The sequence below is a fragment of the Phyllobates terribilis genome, unplaced genomic scaffold, assembly GCF_046119375.1.
Source record: "Phyllobates terribilis strain yellow unplaced genomic scaffold, ASM4611937v1 Scaffold_8__6_contigs__length_399053987, whole genome shotgun sequence".
In the NCBI taxonomy this organism is placed as follows: Eukaryota; Metazoa; Chordata; class Amphibia; order Anura; family Dendrobatidae; genus Phyllobates; species Phyllobates terribilis.
The window spans coordinates 372,089,188-372,104,245 of NW_027362768.1; the positions used below are offsets into that span (position 1 = coordinate 372,089,188).

The following is a 15,058-nucleotide window of genomic DNA, read 5'->3' on the forward strand; positions in this document are numbered from 1 at the left end:
CACCGCCGCTCTCTTGTGCAAAGTGACACAATCAGGTTGAGAGGAGAAGAACTCTCTCCGATTCCATCTGCCCTGGGGACTGTCCTGAATCAGTAACAAGATTAATGAGATGAAAGTCCTGTTTCCACATCCAGACTAGATAGTGTCTCATTGAATTCTGCCGGCTCTATCGGGTTCGGCTTTTTGGATTTAAGAGCTGATTATACTTGACAAAACCGCTACCTGCCTCGGCGTTCAATCAGATACCGAGCGGAGCCGGCGACGATTGTGTTGGGACGATTTTCAGGGCGTTTCCCTTTAAGGAAATATTATTAATGTTGTATTTCATCATCTGGCAGTGGAGAGCGGAGTATATAGGAGGTCCGACAGTCTAGTATGACTCTAATAATGGGGCCTCTGTGCAATTGATATTCCCATGTAGGAAACCCCCCCCCCAAAAAAAAAACACATTTCAACTGGATGGAATATCAGCGTGCGGAAAAGGAAAGGTTAGGTTTCAACAAGCCCAATCCCTTGTTCTCAAGGAAGATGGACTCCCGCTAGTGACTTATTTCCCTCTTTACATTAAATAGGTATTCCCATCTCTAAGATCCTATCCCAACATGTAGTAGATGTAAAAATTAAAAAGATTAGCAAATAAATCCAATTAGAAATGTAGTATAGTTCTTCTGATTAGCTATGTCTCTTACCCATTGCAGTAGCTTAGTTATCCATGGTTACAGCCACTCATATAGTGATAGTTCTTAGTGGTCGTAACCATAGATATCTAAGCTACTGAATGCCTTGCACATGGGGCAAGAGACATAGCTTATCAGAAGAACTATACTACATTTCTAATTGGAGGTATTTGCTAATATTATTATTACACCTACTACATATTGGGATATGATCTTGGAGATTGGAATACCACTTTAAGGACATATGGGTATGTATGTGAATAGGACAGGTATAGTAGGTGTTAGGCAACTCTAAGAGTGTGTGCCCTTAAAACGCATTGCCGGATGACAGGCTGCCGTTGAAGAGAACCTCTGTCCTGTCTGGTCTGGAGCAGGATTATGTCCCATTACCTGTACTGTTATATTTTGGAGTTACTATTCATGCAGTTGTCCAGGGTAGGTCATTAATATCAGACTTTTAACACCCCCACATTATACTGTTTGCAGATCACGCAGCCGTTGAGAGTGCACAGCGTTCTGCTCCGTACACTGTGTAGTGGCTGTTCTCAGTACTGCAGCTCAGCTCCTATTGAAGTGAATGTGATCCAAACTGTAGTACCCGAGATCGGCCACTACACCGTTTACTGAGCTGTGCCGTTCAGAGTCCGTATTCTGTCTACATCCGGCTGCCATCAGATGATCAGTTTAGCTTCTGGTTCCTGGACTCCCATCGATGTTATACTGATGACTTCTCCTAAAGGAAAGTACCTTGATATAGACCAGGGATGTCAAACTCAAACATACAGAGGGACAAAATTAAAAACTTGGACAAAGTCGTGGGCCAACCAGTATATTCAGTATAATGGGCCCCACATAGTGCTACATACAGAATAATGGGCCCCACATAGTCCTCCATACAGAATAATAGGCCCCACATAGCCCCCCATACAGAATAACGGGCCCCACATAGTCCACCATACAGAATAATGGGCCCAGCATAGTCCTCCATACAGAATAATGGGCCTCACATAGTCCTCCATACAGAATAATGGGCTGCACATAGTCCTCCATACAGTATAATGGACCCCACATAGCCCTCCATACAGTATAATGAGCCCCACATAGTCCTCCATACAGAATAATGGGTCTCACATAGTCCTCCATCGAGTATAATGGCCCCACATAGTGCTACATACAGAAGAACGGACCCCACATAGTCCTCCATACAGAATAACGGGCCCCACATAGCCCTCCATATGGATTAATGGGTCTCACATAGTCCTCCATCGAGTTTTAACGGCCCCACATAGTCCTCCATACATAATAATGGCCCCACATAGTCCTCCATACAGAATAATGGGCCCCACATAGTCCTCCATACAGAATAATGGGCCCCACATAGCCCTCCATACAGAATAATGGGCCCCACATAGCCCTCCATACAGAATAATGGGCTCCACATAGCCCTCCATACAGAATAATATGCCCCACATAGCCCTCCATACAGTATAATGGCTCCACATAGCCCTCCATGCAGAGTAATGGGCCCCACATAGTCCTCCATACAGAATAATGGGCTCCACATAGCCCTCCATACAGTATAATATGCCCCACATAGCCCTCCATACAGTATAATGGGCCCCACATAGCCCTCCATACAGAGTAATGGGCCCCACATAGTCCTCCATACAGAATAATAGGCCCCACATAGTCCTCCATACAAAATAATAGGCTCCATAGAGAATAATGGCCCCACATAGGGGTGGTGGTTCTAGTGCTGCGGGCCAAATAAAACCACCCTGCGGGCCAGATTTGGCCCACGGGCCAGAGTTTGACTTGTATGATATAGACGTCTTGGATGTAAGTTGTCACCATATGACTGCCCGGTAATGTCACTCAGAACCACCTGCTGTGATTTTTGTGTCGAACAGTTCTCTGCTGCCCCTATCGTCCGGACAATTACATGATTGGCAGACGATCAATGGAGGAGGCCGCAGCCTGTTTGCACTAATAGATACAGTCACTGCGTAATCCACAATAACCCAAGAAAGATTATTAGCTGCCACCACCAGTCGTTTTTTTATGACTGGAGGCCAAGTAGGTAGCGTATGGCTTTGAGGGGCAGTTTACAAAACAAAATGAATAGAACTATTACATTTTATATTTAATCCAAAACTATAGGCAGTGTTTATGAAAAATATACAAATAATTTACAATACAGCATATACAATTACAGAAAATAAAAAGTATTAACATACTTAACTTACTACGCCGCTCATAGAGATGTCAACTTAGCCGAAGGAGAGCAGAAGTTTGAGATCGCCGCCATATTTTTTTATCGAGATTTTACCTTTACCTGGAGACCATACATGACATGGCTGTTGTCAGTTATCTGGTCACTATTGATTTGTGACTTATAGGCAGGGGTTACAGTTATGATAAAATATGCATCTTCTTCCCTGGTTTGCCCTGGAGCTGAAAATGTATGTCTCATCAATACCGGATTTATACAAACTTCGATATTCAATATTTTCTTTCAGAGACATCACGTCTAGGTGAAGCTAGTCTGATGAAAGGAATGTGTATACTGGGTTGACGATAGCGATCTCTAAAAGGAGGGAGATATATACTTTTTAATACTCTCAAAACTTAAAAGCCTTTCACAGTCCTTTGTCCAATCTGTAACTCTTTGTCCATGCACAATATACTGTACATCTCAGTTCAGTCACCTGGGCTTCAAAAGGACTTTATACATTTTAATTAGAATGGTTCACTTCACTATGTCCATTGCCATTTTACATAAAGGCAGCTAGATTGCCAGCTCTTGTCTCGTGCTTCTGTTCTGTGTGACAGATGGAGGGGTAAATGCCCCCTCTCTAGTGTGGCTTAGAGATTTTAATATTTTCTATGACATAAGTCTTTAACTTTTTTTCCTTTATTATGACATTTTACAAATTGTCCCTTTAACAGAAAAATAACTTTTCCATTCGTAAGAAAACAAATAATCAGGAGAGCGAGAGCGCGGTGAACGTATGGAAGGCGCAGGTTGTACCAGCGCAGCCAGCGACCGTCGCTGTGCTCCTAGAAAAGGATCCTTGCTAAATATCTAAATAATTGAAGAATCAATCTGCGAGAGATATGCTGTATCTTCCTTGATTACAAACTAACAAGAAAAGATAGTCGGCGGCTGGGGAAAATAAGATGGTAAATGAGACAGCGGCCGAGATAAGTAGCGAAGAGAGATGCTGCAGCGATGCGGTGAGAGGCGACTCCATTAAACTTTATAATAGTTCTGAATAGGATCTTAAAAAGAAAAGTTCACCTAAGTTCAGGGCTGCAGGGGATGGCCGAATCACAGAGCCCCCGACTGCACACTTCATGGGCACGGTGCCTGTGCGCACCGGGTGAACCTTGGACGAACCCGCTGATTTCAATGGGACCAGCCGACCATCTACGTCCAGACTTCCCCTACGGCAGATGTGGGAGATAGAATCCATCAAGCTTCACGGATCTTAACATCCAGATTCTTTATCTTCTGTAGAGATAAGCTGCCACCACGGGTGCGGGTATATTGTGGGTCAGGAGGAAGGGCTGCCGGGATAGGAGCATTTTGACATCAGGCTCCTAAGGTGTATGGGCAACGTGTTATAGTCGGGAGCGTTTTCTCAGCGTCCTGCCTGCTGCAGAGTGCATTGCCGTAGGGTCTCCCCTGCTCAACCCTCCCTGTCGGGGTAAAAGTAGCAGTAGCAGTATGCTTGCTTGCTTGACAGTTGGTCAGTCGGTTCTGTCACCAGATTTAACAACACAAACTGCTTACCATATTAAATAGACCTCTTAGACAGGATGTGGCTGGTGTATTTAGTTTGAAAAGCCATATGAGAATGGTTGTGTAATACTCAAATGAGAACGAGCATTTTATGAGCTCATTTTTAATTATAGGCAGGGAAACTTTTCACAAAGGATTATTCAGCCGGGCTGACATGGATTTTCAGAGTAAGTGCACCAGCCTCATTAGGTCTGAGATCTGTAATAATGTATGCTCTTTGCATTGTATAAAGGAAATCAGCTTATCCAACTTACATATTGTGATTCTCATCTTGATCCTTGCTCCTGGCTGTTGATCCTGTCTCGTCCATCGCATCGTTCGCCCGATGCGAGTGGTTTTTCTTCTCTGGATTGTCTCATTCTGACCCCTTTGCCAGTGACGACCCTCGGATCTGTGCCACTTCTCCATCTCCACCACTGCTGCCAATCAGTGACTACTCTGGTAGCTGTGACCTGGGGGTCTTCCTGCCTCCGTACCTACTTGCGGGGGAACTTTATATCCGGCACCAAATGCATTGTGACTTAGAGACTTCGCATCTCCAGCATGTGACTATAACAATGTGTAAACTCTGCATCTCCTAATAGTATCCTCAGCAGGGTGAACACCCTGAACCAGCAGGGGGTGAGAAGCCATTTCTACACTATTCATATCTGTAGCAGCTCGTACAGTTCTGCACGTCATGTATTCTTGAGTGTAATCATGACTTTAGGATTATAGACAAGAGACACTTTATTGGAATAATCACAGTAAACATCCCACCATCGTCTTCACATCCCCACTCCTGTTGGCGCCTCTGGATCCTGCCATGATTTTGCATTGTTGCCTCCCTTCTCCTCAGCGCTCGACGGCCTCTCGTGAGTTAATGATACATCTTCCTGGAATCCCAAGATTGGCTGTGACTAAGATGAATGACTAATTCACTGAGAGCATGCTTTCTGCTTCCAGTAATAAGAGGCTCGCCTCACATATTCACCCCGCCGCAGATGTCTCTCCTAAGGAGAACATACAGCGGCGGCTCCGCACCCGCGCAGAATTACCTGATTGATGCTCTCCGTAATAATAAGAGAAGTATATGTTGATGAGATTTCATTTAGAAGAGGATGCACTCCCGGACGTGTCTTCACCCGAGCCTCGCTGGCTTGGTGGAAAATTGTCAAGAGTTGGCTGCAAATTTTCTCCATTGGATAAGACAAAATAAAAAGAAAAATATCTTCTGATCGTTCCAGGGCCGGCGTTCACTTTGCCAGACTGAACATTAGGCTTTAAGAGTTTATTACAGGTGACCATAGATGCGAAAGGAGCGCGTATACTGAATTTAAGGGGGGCTTACTGTGTGTATATTCAGCTCCTAAATGAAACCTGCAGGGCGCTCCCCCTAGTGGTGGCTGCAGACTGAATCTTATCATGCATCTCTGTATACAGGGAGCTCCCCCTAGTGGTGGCTGCAGTCAGGATCTTATCATGTATCTCTGTATACAGGGAGCTCCCCCTAGTGGTGGCTGTAGACAGAATCTTATCCTGTATCTCTGTATACAGGGAGCTCCCCCTAGTGGTGGCTGCAGACAGAATCTAATCATGTATCTCTGTATACAGGGAGCTCCCCCTAGTGGTGGCTGTAGACAGAATCTTATCCTGTATCTCTGTATACAGGGAGCTCCCCCTAGTGGTGACTGCAGACAGAATCTTATCATGTATCTCTGTATACAGGGAGCTCCCCCTAGTGGTGGCTGTAGACAGAATATTATCATGCATCTCTGTATACAGGGAGCTCCCCCTAGTGGTGGCTGCAGTCAGGATCTTATCCTGTATCTCTGTATACAGGGAGCTCCCCCTAGTGGTGGCTGCAGACTGAATCTTATCATGTATCTCTGTATACAAGGAGCTCCCCCCTAGTAGTGGCTGCAGACTGAATCTTATCATGTATCTCTGTATACAGGGAGCTCCCCCTAGTGGTGGCTGCAGACTGAATCTTATCATGTATCTCTGTATACAGGGAACTCCCCCTAGTGGTGGCTGTAGACAGAATCTTATCCTGTATCTCTGTATACAGGGAGCTCCCCCTAGTGGTGGCTGCAGACAGAATCTTATCATGTATCTCTGTATACAGGGAGCTCCACCTAGTGGTGGCTGCAGACAGAATCTTATCCTGTATCTCTGTATACAGGGAGCTCCCCCTAGTGGTGGCTGCAGACAGAATCTTATCATGTATCTCTGTATACAGGGAGCTCCCCCTAGTGGTGGCTGCAGTCAGGATCTTATCATGTATCTCTGTATACAGGGAGCTCCCCCTAGTGGTGACTGCAGACAGGATCTTATCATGTATCTCTGTATACAGGGAGCTCCCCCTAGTGGTGACTGCAGACAGGATCTTATCATGTATCTCTGTATACAGGGAGCTCCTCCTAGCGGTGGCTGCAGACAGAATCTTATCATGTATCTCTGTTTACAGGGAGCTCCCCCTAGTGGTGGCTGCAGACAGGATCTTATCATGTATCTCTGTATACAGGGAGCTCCCCCTAGTAGTGACTGTAGACACCATCTTATCATGTATCTCTGTATACAGGGAGCTCCCCCTAGTGGTGGCTGCAGACAGGATCTTATCATGTATCTCTGTATACAGGGAGCTCCCCCTAGTAGTGACTGTAGACACCATCTTATCATGTATCTCTGTATACAGTGAGCTCCCCCTAGTGGTGGCTGCAGACAGAATCTCATCATTTATCTCTGTATACAGTGAGCTCCCCCTAGTGGTGGCTGCAGACAGAATCTCATCATTTATCTCTGTATACAGGGAGCTCCCCCTAGTGGTGGCTGCAGACAGAATCTTATCATGTATCTCTGTATACAGGGAGCTCCCCCTAGTGGTGGCTGCAGACAGAATCTCATCATTTATCTCTGTATACAGGGAGCTCCTCCTAGCGGTGGCTGCAGACAGAATCTTATCATGTATCTCTGTTTACAGGGAGCTCCCCCTAGTGGTGGCTGCAGACGGAATGTTATCATGTATCTCTGTATACAGGGAGCTCCCCCTAGTAGTGGCTGCAGACAGGATCTTATCATGTATCTCTGTATACAGGGAGCTCCCCCTAGTGGTGGCTGCAGAGAGAATGTTATCATGTATCTCTGTATACAAGGAGCTCCCCCTAGTGATGAGGTTAGCGAGAAATTTATCATTTAAAGTATCTCTCATTAAAAAAAAAATTAAGATTAATGATTTAAAAAATGTGTTATATTGGCACAAATGAGTAAATATGTGGGTACATTATTATAAAGACCACATTGTCATTTTGGGAATAACCCTTTAAGATGGCCATAGCTTTCGGCTGTACTAGCTATCTCTCCTGATCCCAACATTCACCCGTACGCCCGGCTGGCCAGAGAAGAGTATATCGCTACCAATTTGAAAAAAAAGCAAAAAAACTACCCTTTTAACACATGATTGAAAAATCCGACTACGTAGAGTTTGTTTGTAGTCTGTAACCATGGAGACGGATTTTATGTAGAAGCTGTATATGTGCGGCGGTTGAGTAGTGAGCAAAGTAATAAATGAACGCATGGCTTAAGGTTCAGACCACCCAAGGTCTGTCTGTCTGTAGTGTGTAATTATGGAGACACATAGGTCTGCGTAGGAGCTGTATCCACAAAATGGTGAACTGTTAATCAGGAATACTTGCAAATTTTTTTATTTTATAGTAATTAAAGTAAAATTTGTTGCGAGTGTGCGAAGCCCTGAAACATAGAAATGAAGTAAAATTGTGCCTGACCGATGACGCGTTTCGCCCGGTGTGTTATCATCATCCTGGAAAATTAAAGGAATATAGAGAAACCCTGGTAAATTCTCTCAGATCCCGGTGTTCGCACTTCGCTCAGAGTATGAGGCTGATAAACCAAGAAAGGAAATAAATGAACAATCAAATGCATTTCTCTCTGGCAGTGAGAACCGCAGGAGAACCCTGATTTATTTACCGTGTGCTGGCAATCCACATTGGGAGCGAAACCAGCTTCAAAACAGACACAAAACCGGCAATTTATCCTCGTGGCAGAATTTTAAAGGGAAATTAGAGAAGAAAAATAACACAACTTCTATTTAGAGAGGACGGCGATCCGAGCAGCGTCTCCTCAAATACTCGACTCCTAATTGCCGGTCTCTAATAATCCAAGCCCCTATCAACTCGATTGCTGCGTCAGGTTTGTCCCATCCCTCGTACTGCTGGAAATGTGACAGTCATCCTCTTTATCCTTAAGAGATGTCAACACCTTCAGGGGCCATTTTTTTACTTAAATAATAATAATACAATAATCTTTTTATTTATATAGCGCCAACATATTCCGCAGCGCTTTACAATCCAGACAATTTACAGACATTATGGGCACTGTCCCCATCGGAGCTCACAATCTACATTCCCTATCAGCCTTTAGAGTGTGGGAGGAAACCGGAGAACCCGGAGGAAACCCACACAAACACGGGGAGAACATACAAACTCCTGGCAGATGTTGTCCTTGGTGGGATTTGAACCCAGGAACCCAGCGCTGCAAGGCTACAGTGCTAACCACTGAGCCACCGTATAGTGCTAACCACTGAGCCACCGTACAGTGCTAACCACTGAGCCACCGTGCTTCCCATAAATGGATAGATTTGTGGCTAAAAATAATTTTTGCAATTGTGTTTCAGTAAAAATGTTGTACCCTTTGCCTTCTGTAGCCTCTCTCTGTGTTGCAACTGTCTACTGCCAGCTGCAGAATGAGTTAACTGAGAATCTGTCAGTGAGCTTCTGCTGAGCTTCTCTTCTTTTTTTTTTATGATCACATCAAAGTTAAAGGGGTATTCCCATCTCCAAGATCCTAGGCCATAAGATAACTGAGCATCTGTCAATGAGCTTGTGCTGAGCTTCTCTTCTTTCTTTATGACCACATCGATGTTAAAGGGGTGAGCCTATCCCATTAGTTAACTGAGGATCTGTCAGTGAGCTTGTGCTGAGCTTCTCTTCTTTCTTTATGACCACATCAAAATTAAATCGGAATTACCATCTCCAAGATCCTATCTCATTATGTAGTAGGTGTAATAATAAATGTAGTATAGTTCTTATGATTAGCTATGTTGCTTACCCCATGTGAAGGGCATTGCAGTAGCTTAGGTATCCATGGCTACAACCACTCATATAGTGGTTGTGGTTAATAATAAATAGTAATAATAGTGACAGTTAGTTGTTAGTGGTCGTAACCATGGATGCCTAAGCTACTGCAATGCCCTGCACATGGGGTATGCAACATAGTGAATCAGAAGAACTATACTACATTTCTAATTGGAGGTATTTTCTAATATTAGTATTATTACACCTACTCCATATTGGGATCTTGGAGATGGGAATACCCTTTTAAGCTCATCTCAATCAGCTGGGATAATATTTATAAACTGTCAGTAAACCCACTGACAGATTCTCAGTTAGCTCATTCTGCAGCCAGCAATAGACAGTGCAACACATAGACTATAAAAATAAAACCTGCATCTTCAATGTATCACTAATGGGACAATTTTTCCAAAGAAAAACCTTTAAAAGCCCTAAAACGAGAGTGTTTGTTTTGATGTATGAGAGGAAAGAGTACAGTTCTGGATACTTTGCTGCCAGATATTTTGGCGCTGATTCTCCTCCGATCTGGTGATTCCAGACGGTTTTTAATGACTTATGTACGGCATATTTCCGTCTGATAATCTGACACGTGGCGGAGTTTTCCTGTGTACGTTCTGATGTCTTGGTGGCGCTGTCCGCGGTGCTGGATGACTGTTGTATCTCTCACTCGCGTTACTTTTTATGTGTCGTCGCCATGTTTGATCTTATTCTTTCCGTTTCTCTGTAGGAAGAGAAGTTATGATCCGGTCTGTATGAATCTTCAGTCCAATATTCTCAAGTGTTACACAGAAAACCGCCAGGAGCTTCTCAACTGCAGCGACCTCGCCAAAGAGTATCGGAGCTGCGTGAGGGAGGCTCAGAAGGTGAGGCTGAGGACGACTCCCGTCTGTATAGAGGGGTATTGAGGGGTTTGTGATTCTGTCAATTCCAAAATGAAGGTTTGACCCGTCGTTATTGGGTGCTGGATTATCGAAAAATCATAAAATATCAAGTAGATCTCATCTCTAAGGCAAGAAAACCGTCAGGAATAATCAGAAAAATAGCCTTATTGTTTCCAAGGGCTCTGACCCCACTGATCATAAGAACGCGGGCCCTTTAATTGTGCACGTCTGAGACTCCTGCTCCTTCATTGCCACACGTGGGTATTGCTGCTACAACCGAAAATAAAGGGTTATTCCCAAAAAATCAAGTTATTCGCTATATCATAGATGATCGCTGGGACCATCATGGGGCAGGTTCACTATAGATAGATAGATTATGACTTGCTGATCGCTGGGACCATCATGGGGCAGGTTCACTATAGATAGGTGATGACTTGCTGATTGCTGGGACCATCATGGGGCAGGTTCACTATAGATAGGTGATGACTTGCTGATTTCTGGGACCATCATGGGGCAGGTTCACTATGGATAGGTGATGACTTGCTGATCGCTGGGACAATCATGGGGCAGGTTCACTATGGATAGGTGATGACTTGCTGATCGCTGGGACAATCATGGGGCAGGTTCACTATGGATAGGTGATGACTTGCTGATCGCTGGGACAATCATGGGGCAGGTTCACTATGGATAGGTGATGACTTGCTGATCGCTGGGAGCATCATGGGGCAGGTTCACTATAGATAGGTGATGACTTGCTGATTGCTGGAAGCATCATGGGGCAGGTTCACTATAGATAGATGATGACTTGCTGATCGCTGGAAGCATCATGGGAAAGGTTCACTATAGATAGGTGATGACTTGCTGATCGCTGGGAGCATCATGGGGCAGGTTCACTATAGATAGGTGATGACTTGCTGATCGCTGGGACCATCATGGGGCAGGTTCATTATAGATAGGTGATGATTTGCTGATCGCTGGGACCATCATGGGGCAGGTTCACTATAGATAGGTGATGACTTGCTGATTGCTGGGAGCATCATGGTGCAGGTCTTCTATAGATAGGGGATACTTGATTTTTTTGGGGACTAACCCTTTGATAGAGTGGTGATTGAGCATGAACATTAATTCGGGTATGTGATGTCTCATGGGGCTGCAGTTTTCTTCTCCTGGGCAGCCTCCTTCTCAGCCTTCATCCGTTTCCACCCAGTGCTCGCTCCCTTCCTCCCCTCTCCAGGTTAGTGCCCAGCTGTTATGATACCTTTTTTTCTTCCCATTGATGGTGATGTCATTGAGGAATAAGGTCCTGGCAGGGCACTAGAGAGAGAGAGCTCCTACCATAGAGTCTGCAGATTTCTGTGGATCTCACAGCTTGGATCTGAAAACATAAGAAACCCCCCCCCTGGTCCAGATCAGAGAAGCACGTTAAATGCCTTACTGCCCAATTACACGGGATGATACTTCTCTCACAGTTTCTCTGCAGCAAAGTAAAGATCAAGATAATCTCGCAGCCGTTTCCCAAATGTCGGCCGAGGTCACCTGACTCGTTCCGGTCGCTGACATACAATAAGCAGCAGATCAATCCACCCTGAGTGGATCTGCTGGAGGCTTCTCTGTCGCTCTGAGTTGCTTTCATGTGCAGTTGAGTGGATATAATTTTTCTGCCCCTTCCCTGCCCTTCTCTGTGCAGCAGACGACACAATGCTGCTTCCCTCATTCAGGGTTCAGGAAAATATGAAATCTCCGCACGGGAGTCTTTTCTCTGACTCCTGATACTGTGAAAGTGAATGGAAGCGAGGATCAAGACCTCCAGCAATTCACCGAACCCAGCGGATTTGTTTATTCTGCAGAAGAGGGGATTCATTCTTAAAGGGACAGTGTCATCAGAAAATGACCTAGTGTTTACACTTGTGCTTTTTTTTTAATAGTTCTTATCATGTTCTATACAATAAAAAAAAAATTCCAAATCTTACAATTTTTACATAGGTCGTTAGGTTTCTTATTAGGGTCCTGCTTCCTGTTCTGTCCAGCAGCCACATGGGCAGAAGGAGCAACATCAGGAGGAGGTGAACTGTGACATCACCCATTGTGAATGGTGGATCCTGTGTTATCTACTGTACATAGAGGTGTTATCAGTCATTGTACAGGAGGAGGAGGAGGTGAGCTGTGATATCACCTATTGTGATTGGTGGATCCTGTGTTATCTACTGTATATAGAAGGTGTTATCAGTCATTGTACAGGAGGGGGAGGAGGTGAGCTGTGATATCACCTATTGTGATTGGTGGATCCTGTGTTATCTACTGTATATAGAGGTGTTATCAGTCATTGTACAGGAGGGGGAGGAGGTGAGCTGTGACACCACCTATTGTGAATGGTGGATCCTGTGTTATCTACTGTATATAGAGGTGTTATCAGTCATTGTACAGGAGGGGGAGGAGGTGAGCTGTGACATCATCTATTGTGAATGGTGGATTTTGTGTTATCTACTGCAGTGGTCGGCAAACTTTTTTGCACCAGGGACCGGCTTTAAGCAAGACCAGTTTTCAATGGCCCGGTGGGGGTGGGGGCGGGGCTTTGGTCATATGTGGGTGGGGTTGTGGAGGGGTGGAGCTTAGTGCATACTTATCATATAATTATGACATTTATAATGAGAATGTGATTCAACTTACCATAGGTTCAGAATGAGTGGGAGCACCAGGCTTGTTTCCCTGGATCAGTGGGAGCACTGGGCTTGTTTTCCTGCAACAAGACGGTCCCATCTAGGTCCCATCTGATGATGATGACCACTACTGCTGCTACTGGACACAGCCACTGCTGCTATGAATTTTCACTGTTATTTGCTTTTTTCACTTTAACCAGAAAATCTGCTGCTGGGCCGCACGACACCAGAACACAGCTACAGGAGTCATAAGGGTGGGACACCTGACGTCATATCTAGCTGCCCATTAGCATCCAGAGCCCCTCCCCCTCCAACTCGCAGCTAGCAGGAGGGGAAGGAGCGCTGGACACACATGACCTGCCTGTCCCTGCTCCTGCCTGAGCACATTCTGCGAGTAGGGCCGCATGGCTAATTATCTATTCACTGCCAGTCCCTCCTCCTCTTTTCTTATAGGCTACTGATCACATGCTGGCTTTCTCCCTGCTGATCCTCTACAACTGTCAGCGGTGCCGCGGACCGGCTGAAAAACCCCAACGGCCCGGTCCTGGTCCGCGGACCGGCGGTTGGGGACCTCTGATCTACTGTATATAGAGGTGTTATCAGTCATTGTACAGGAGGAGGAGGAGGAGGTGAGCTGTGACATCATCTATTGTGAATGGTGGATCCTGTGTTATCTACTGTATATAGAGGTGTTATCAGTCATTGTACAGGAGGAGGAGGAGGTGAGCTGTGACACCACCTAATGTGAATGGTGGATCCTGTGTTATCTACTGTATTTAGAGGTGTTATCAGTCATTGTACAGGAGGGGGAGGAGGTGAGCTGTGACATCATCTATTGTGAATGGTGGATCCTGTGTTATCTACTCAATATAGAGATGTTATCAGTCATTGTACAGGAGGAGGAGGAGGAGGTGAGCTGTGACATCTATTGTGAATGGTGAATCCTGTATTATCTACTGTATATAGAGGGTTATCAGTCATTGTACAGGAGGGGGAGGAGGTGAGCTGTGACATCACCTATTGTGAATGGTGGATCCTGTGTTATCTACTGTATATAGAGGAGATATCAGTCATTGTACAGGAGGAGGAGGTGAGCTGTGACATCACCTATTGTGAATGGTGGATCCTGTGTTATCTACTGTATATAGAGGTGTTATCAGTCATTGTACAGGAGGAGGAGGTGAGATGTGACATCACCTATTGTGAATGGTGGATCCTGTGTTATCTACTGTATATAGAGGTGTTATCAGTCATTGTACAGGAAGGGGAGGAGGTGAGCTGTGAAATCACCTATTGTGAATGGTGGATCCTGTGTTATCTACTGTATATAGAGGTGTTATCAGTCATTGTACAGGAGGGGGAGGAGGTGAGCTGTGACATCACCTATTGTGAATGGTGGATCATGTGTTATCTACTGTATATAGAGGTGTTATCAGTCATTGTACAGGAGGAGGAGGTGAGCTGTGATATCACCTATTGTGAATGGTGGATCCTGTGTTATCTACTGTATATAGAGGTGTTATCAGTCATTGTATAGGAGGAGGAGGTGAGCTGTGACATCACTTATTGTGAATGGTGGATCCTGTGTTATCTACTGTATATAGAGGAGGTATCAGTCATTCTAATCCGGTCTGTGATGATGATGAGACTGATAAAAAGTCGACTTTACAGAACAAATAAGTACGAGTGTTGCTGTCAGGCCTAGTAGACATTGTAAACATTTTATCCAGTTTGATTTTATTTTTTAAATAAGGATGTGGAAAATGGAAAAAAAAAAATATTAAAAATGTTTAAAAATACATTTACCACAAAAGCCTGATTTAACCATTAGGAGTTCTTCTGGTGACACAGTTCCTTTCTGGGGGTTTTAGTGACTTTTTTAGAATTTTAATAATTGAATGATTTAAGG

General features: G+C 44.7%; 1 protein-coding gene across 3 annotated transcripts in view; it reads left to right on the top strand.

Moving 5' to 3' along the window:
* CHCHD6 (coiled-coil-helix-coiled-coil-helix domain containing 6) overlaps positions 1-15,058 on the top strand; it is a 363,492-nt gene that overhangs the window by 157,456 nt on the left and 190,978 nt on the right. For all 3 annotated transcript variants that reach the window (XM_073644940.1, XM_073644942.1, XM_073644941.1), the window contains one exon: positions 10,339-10,474. In XM_073644940.1, coding sequence (XP_073501041.1) covers positions 10,339-10,474 — 136 coding nt within the window. The remainder of the gene's footprint in view (positions 1-10,338; positions 10,475-15,058) is intronic.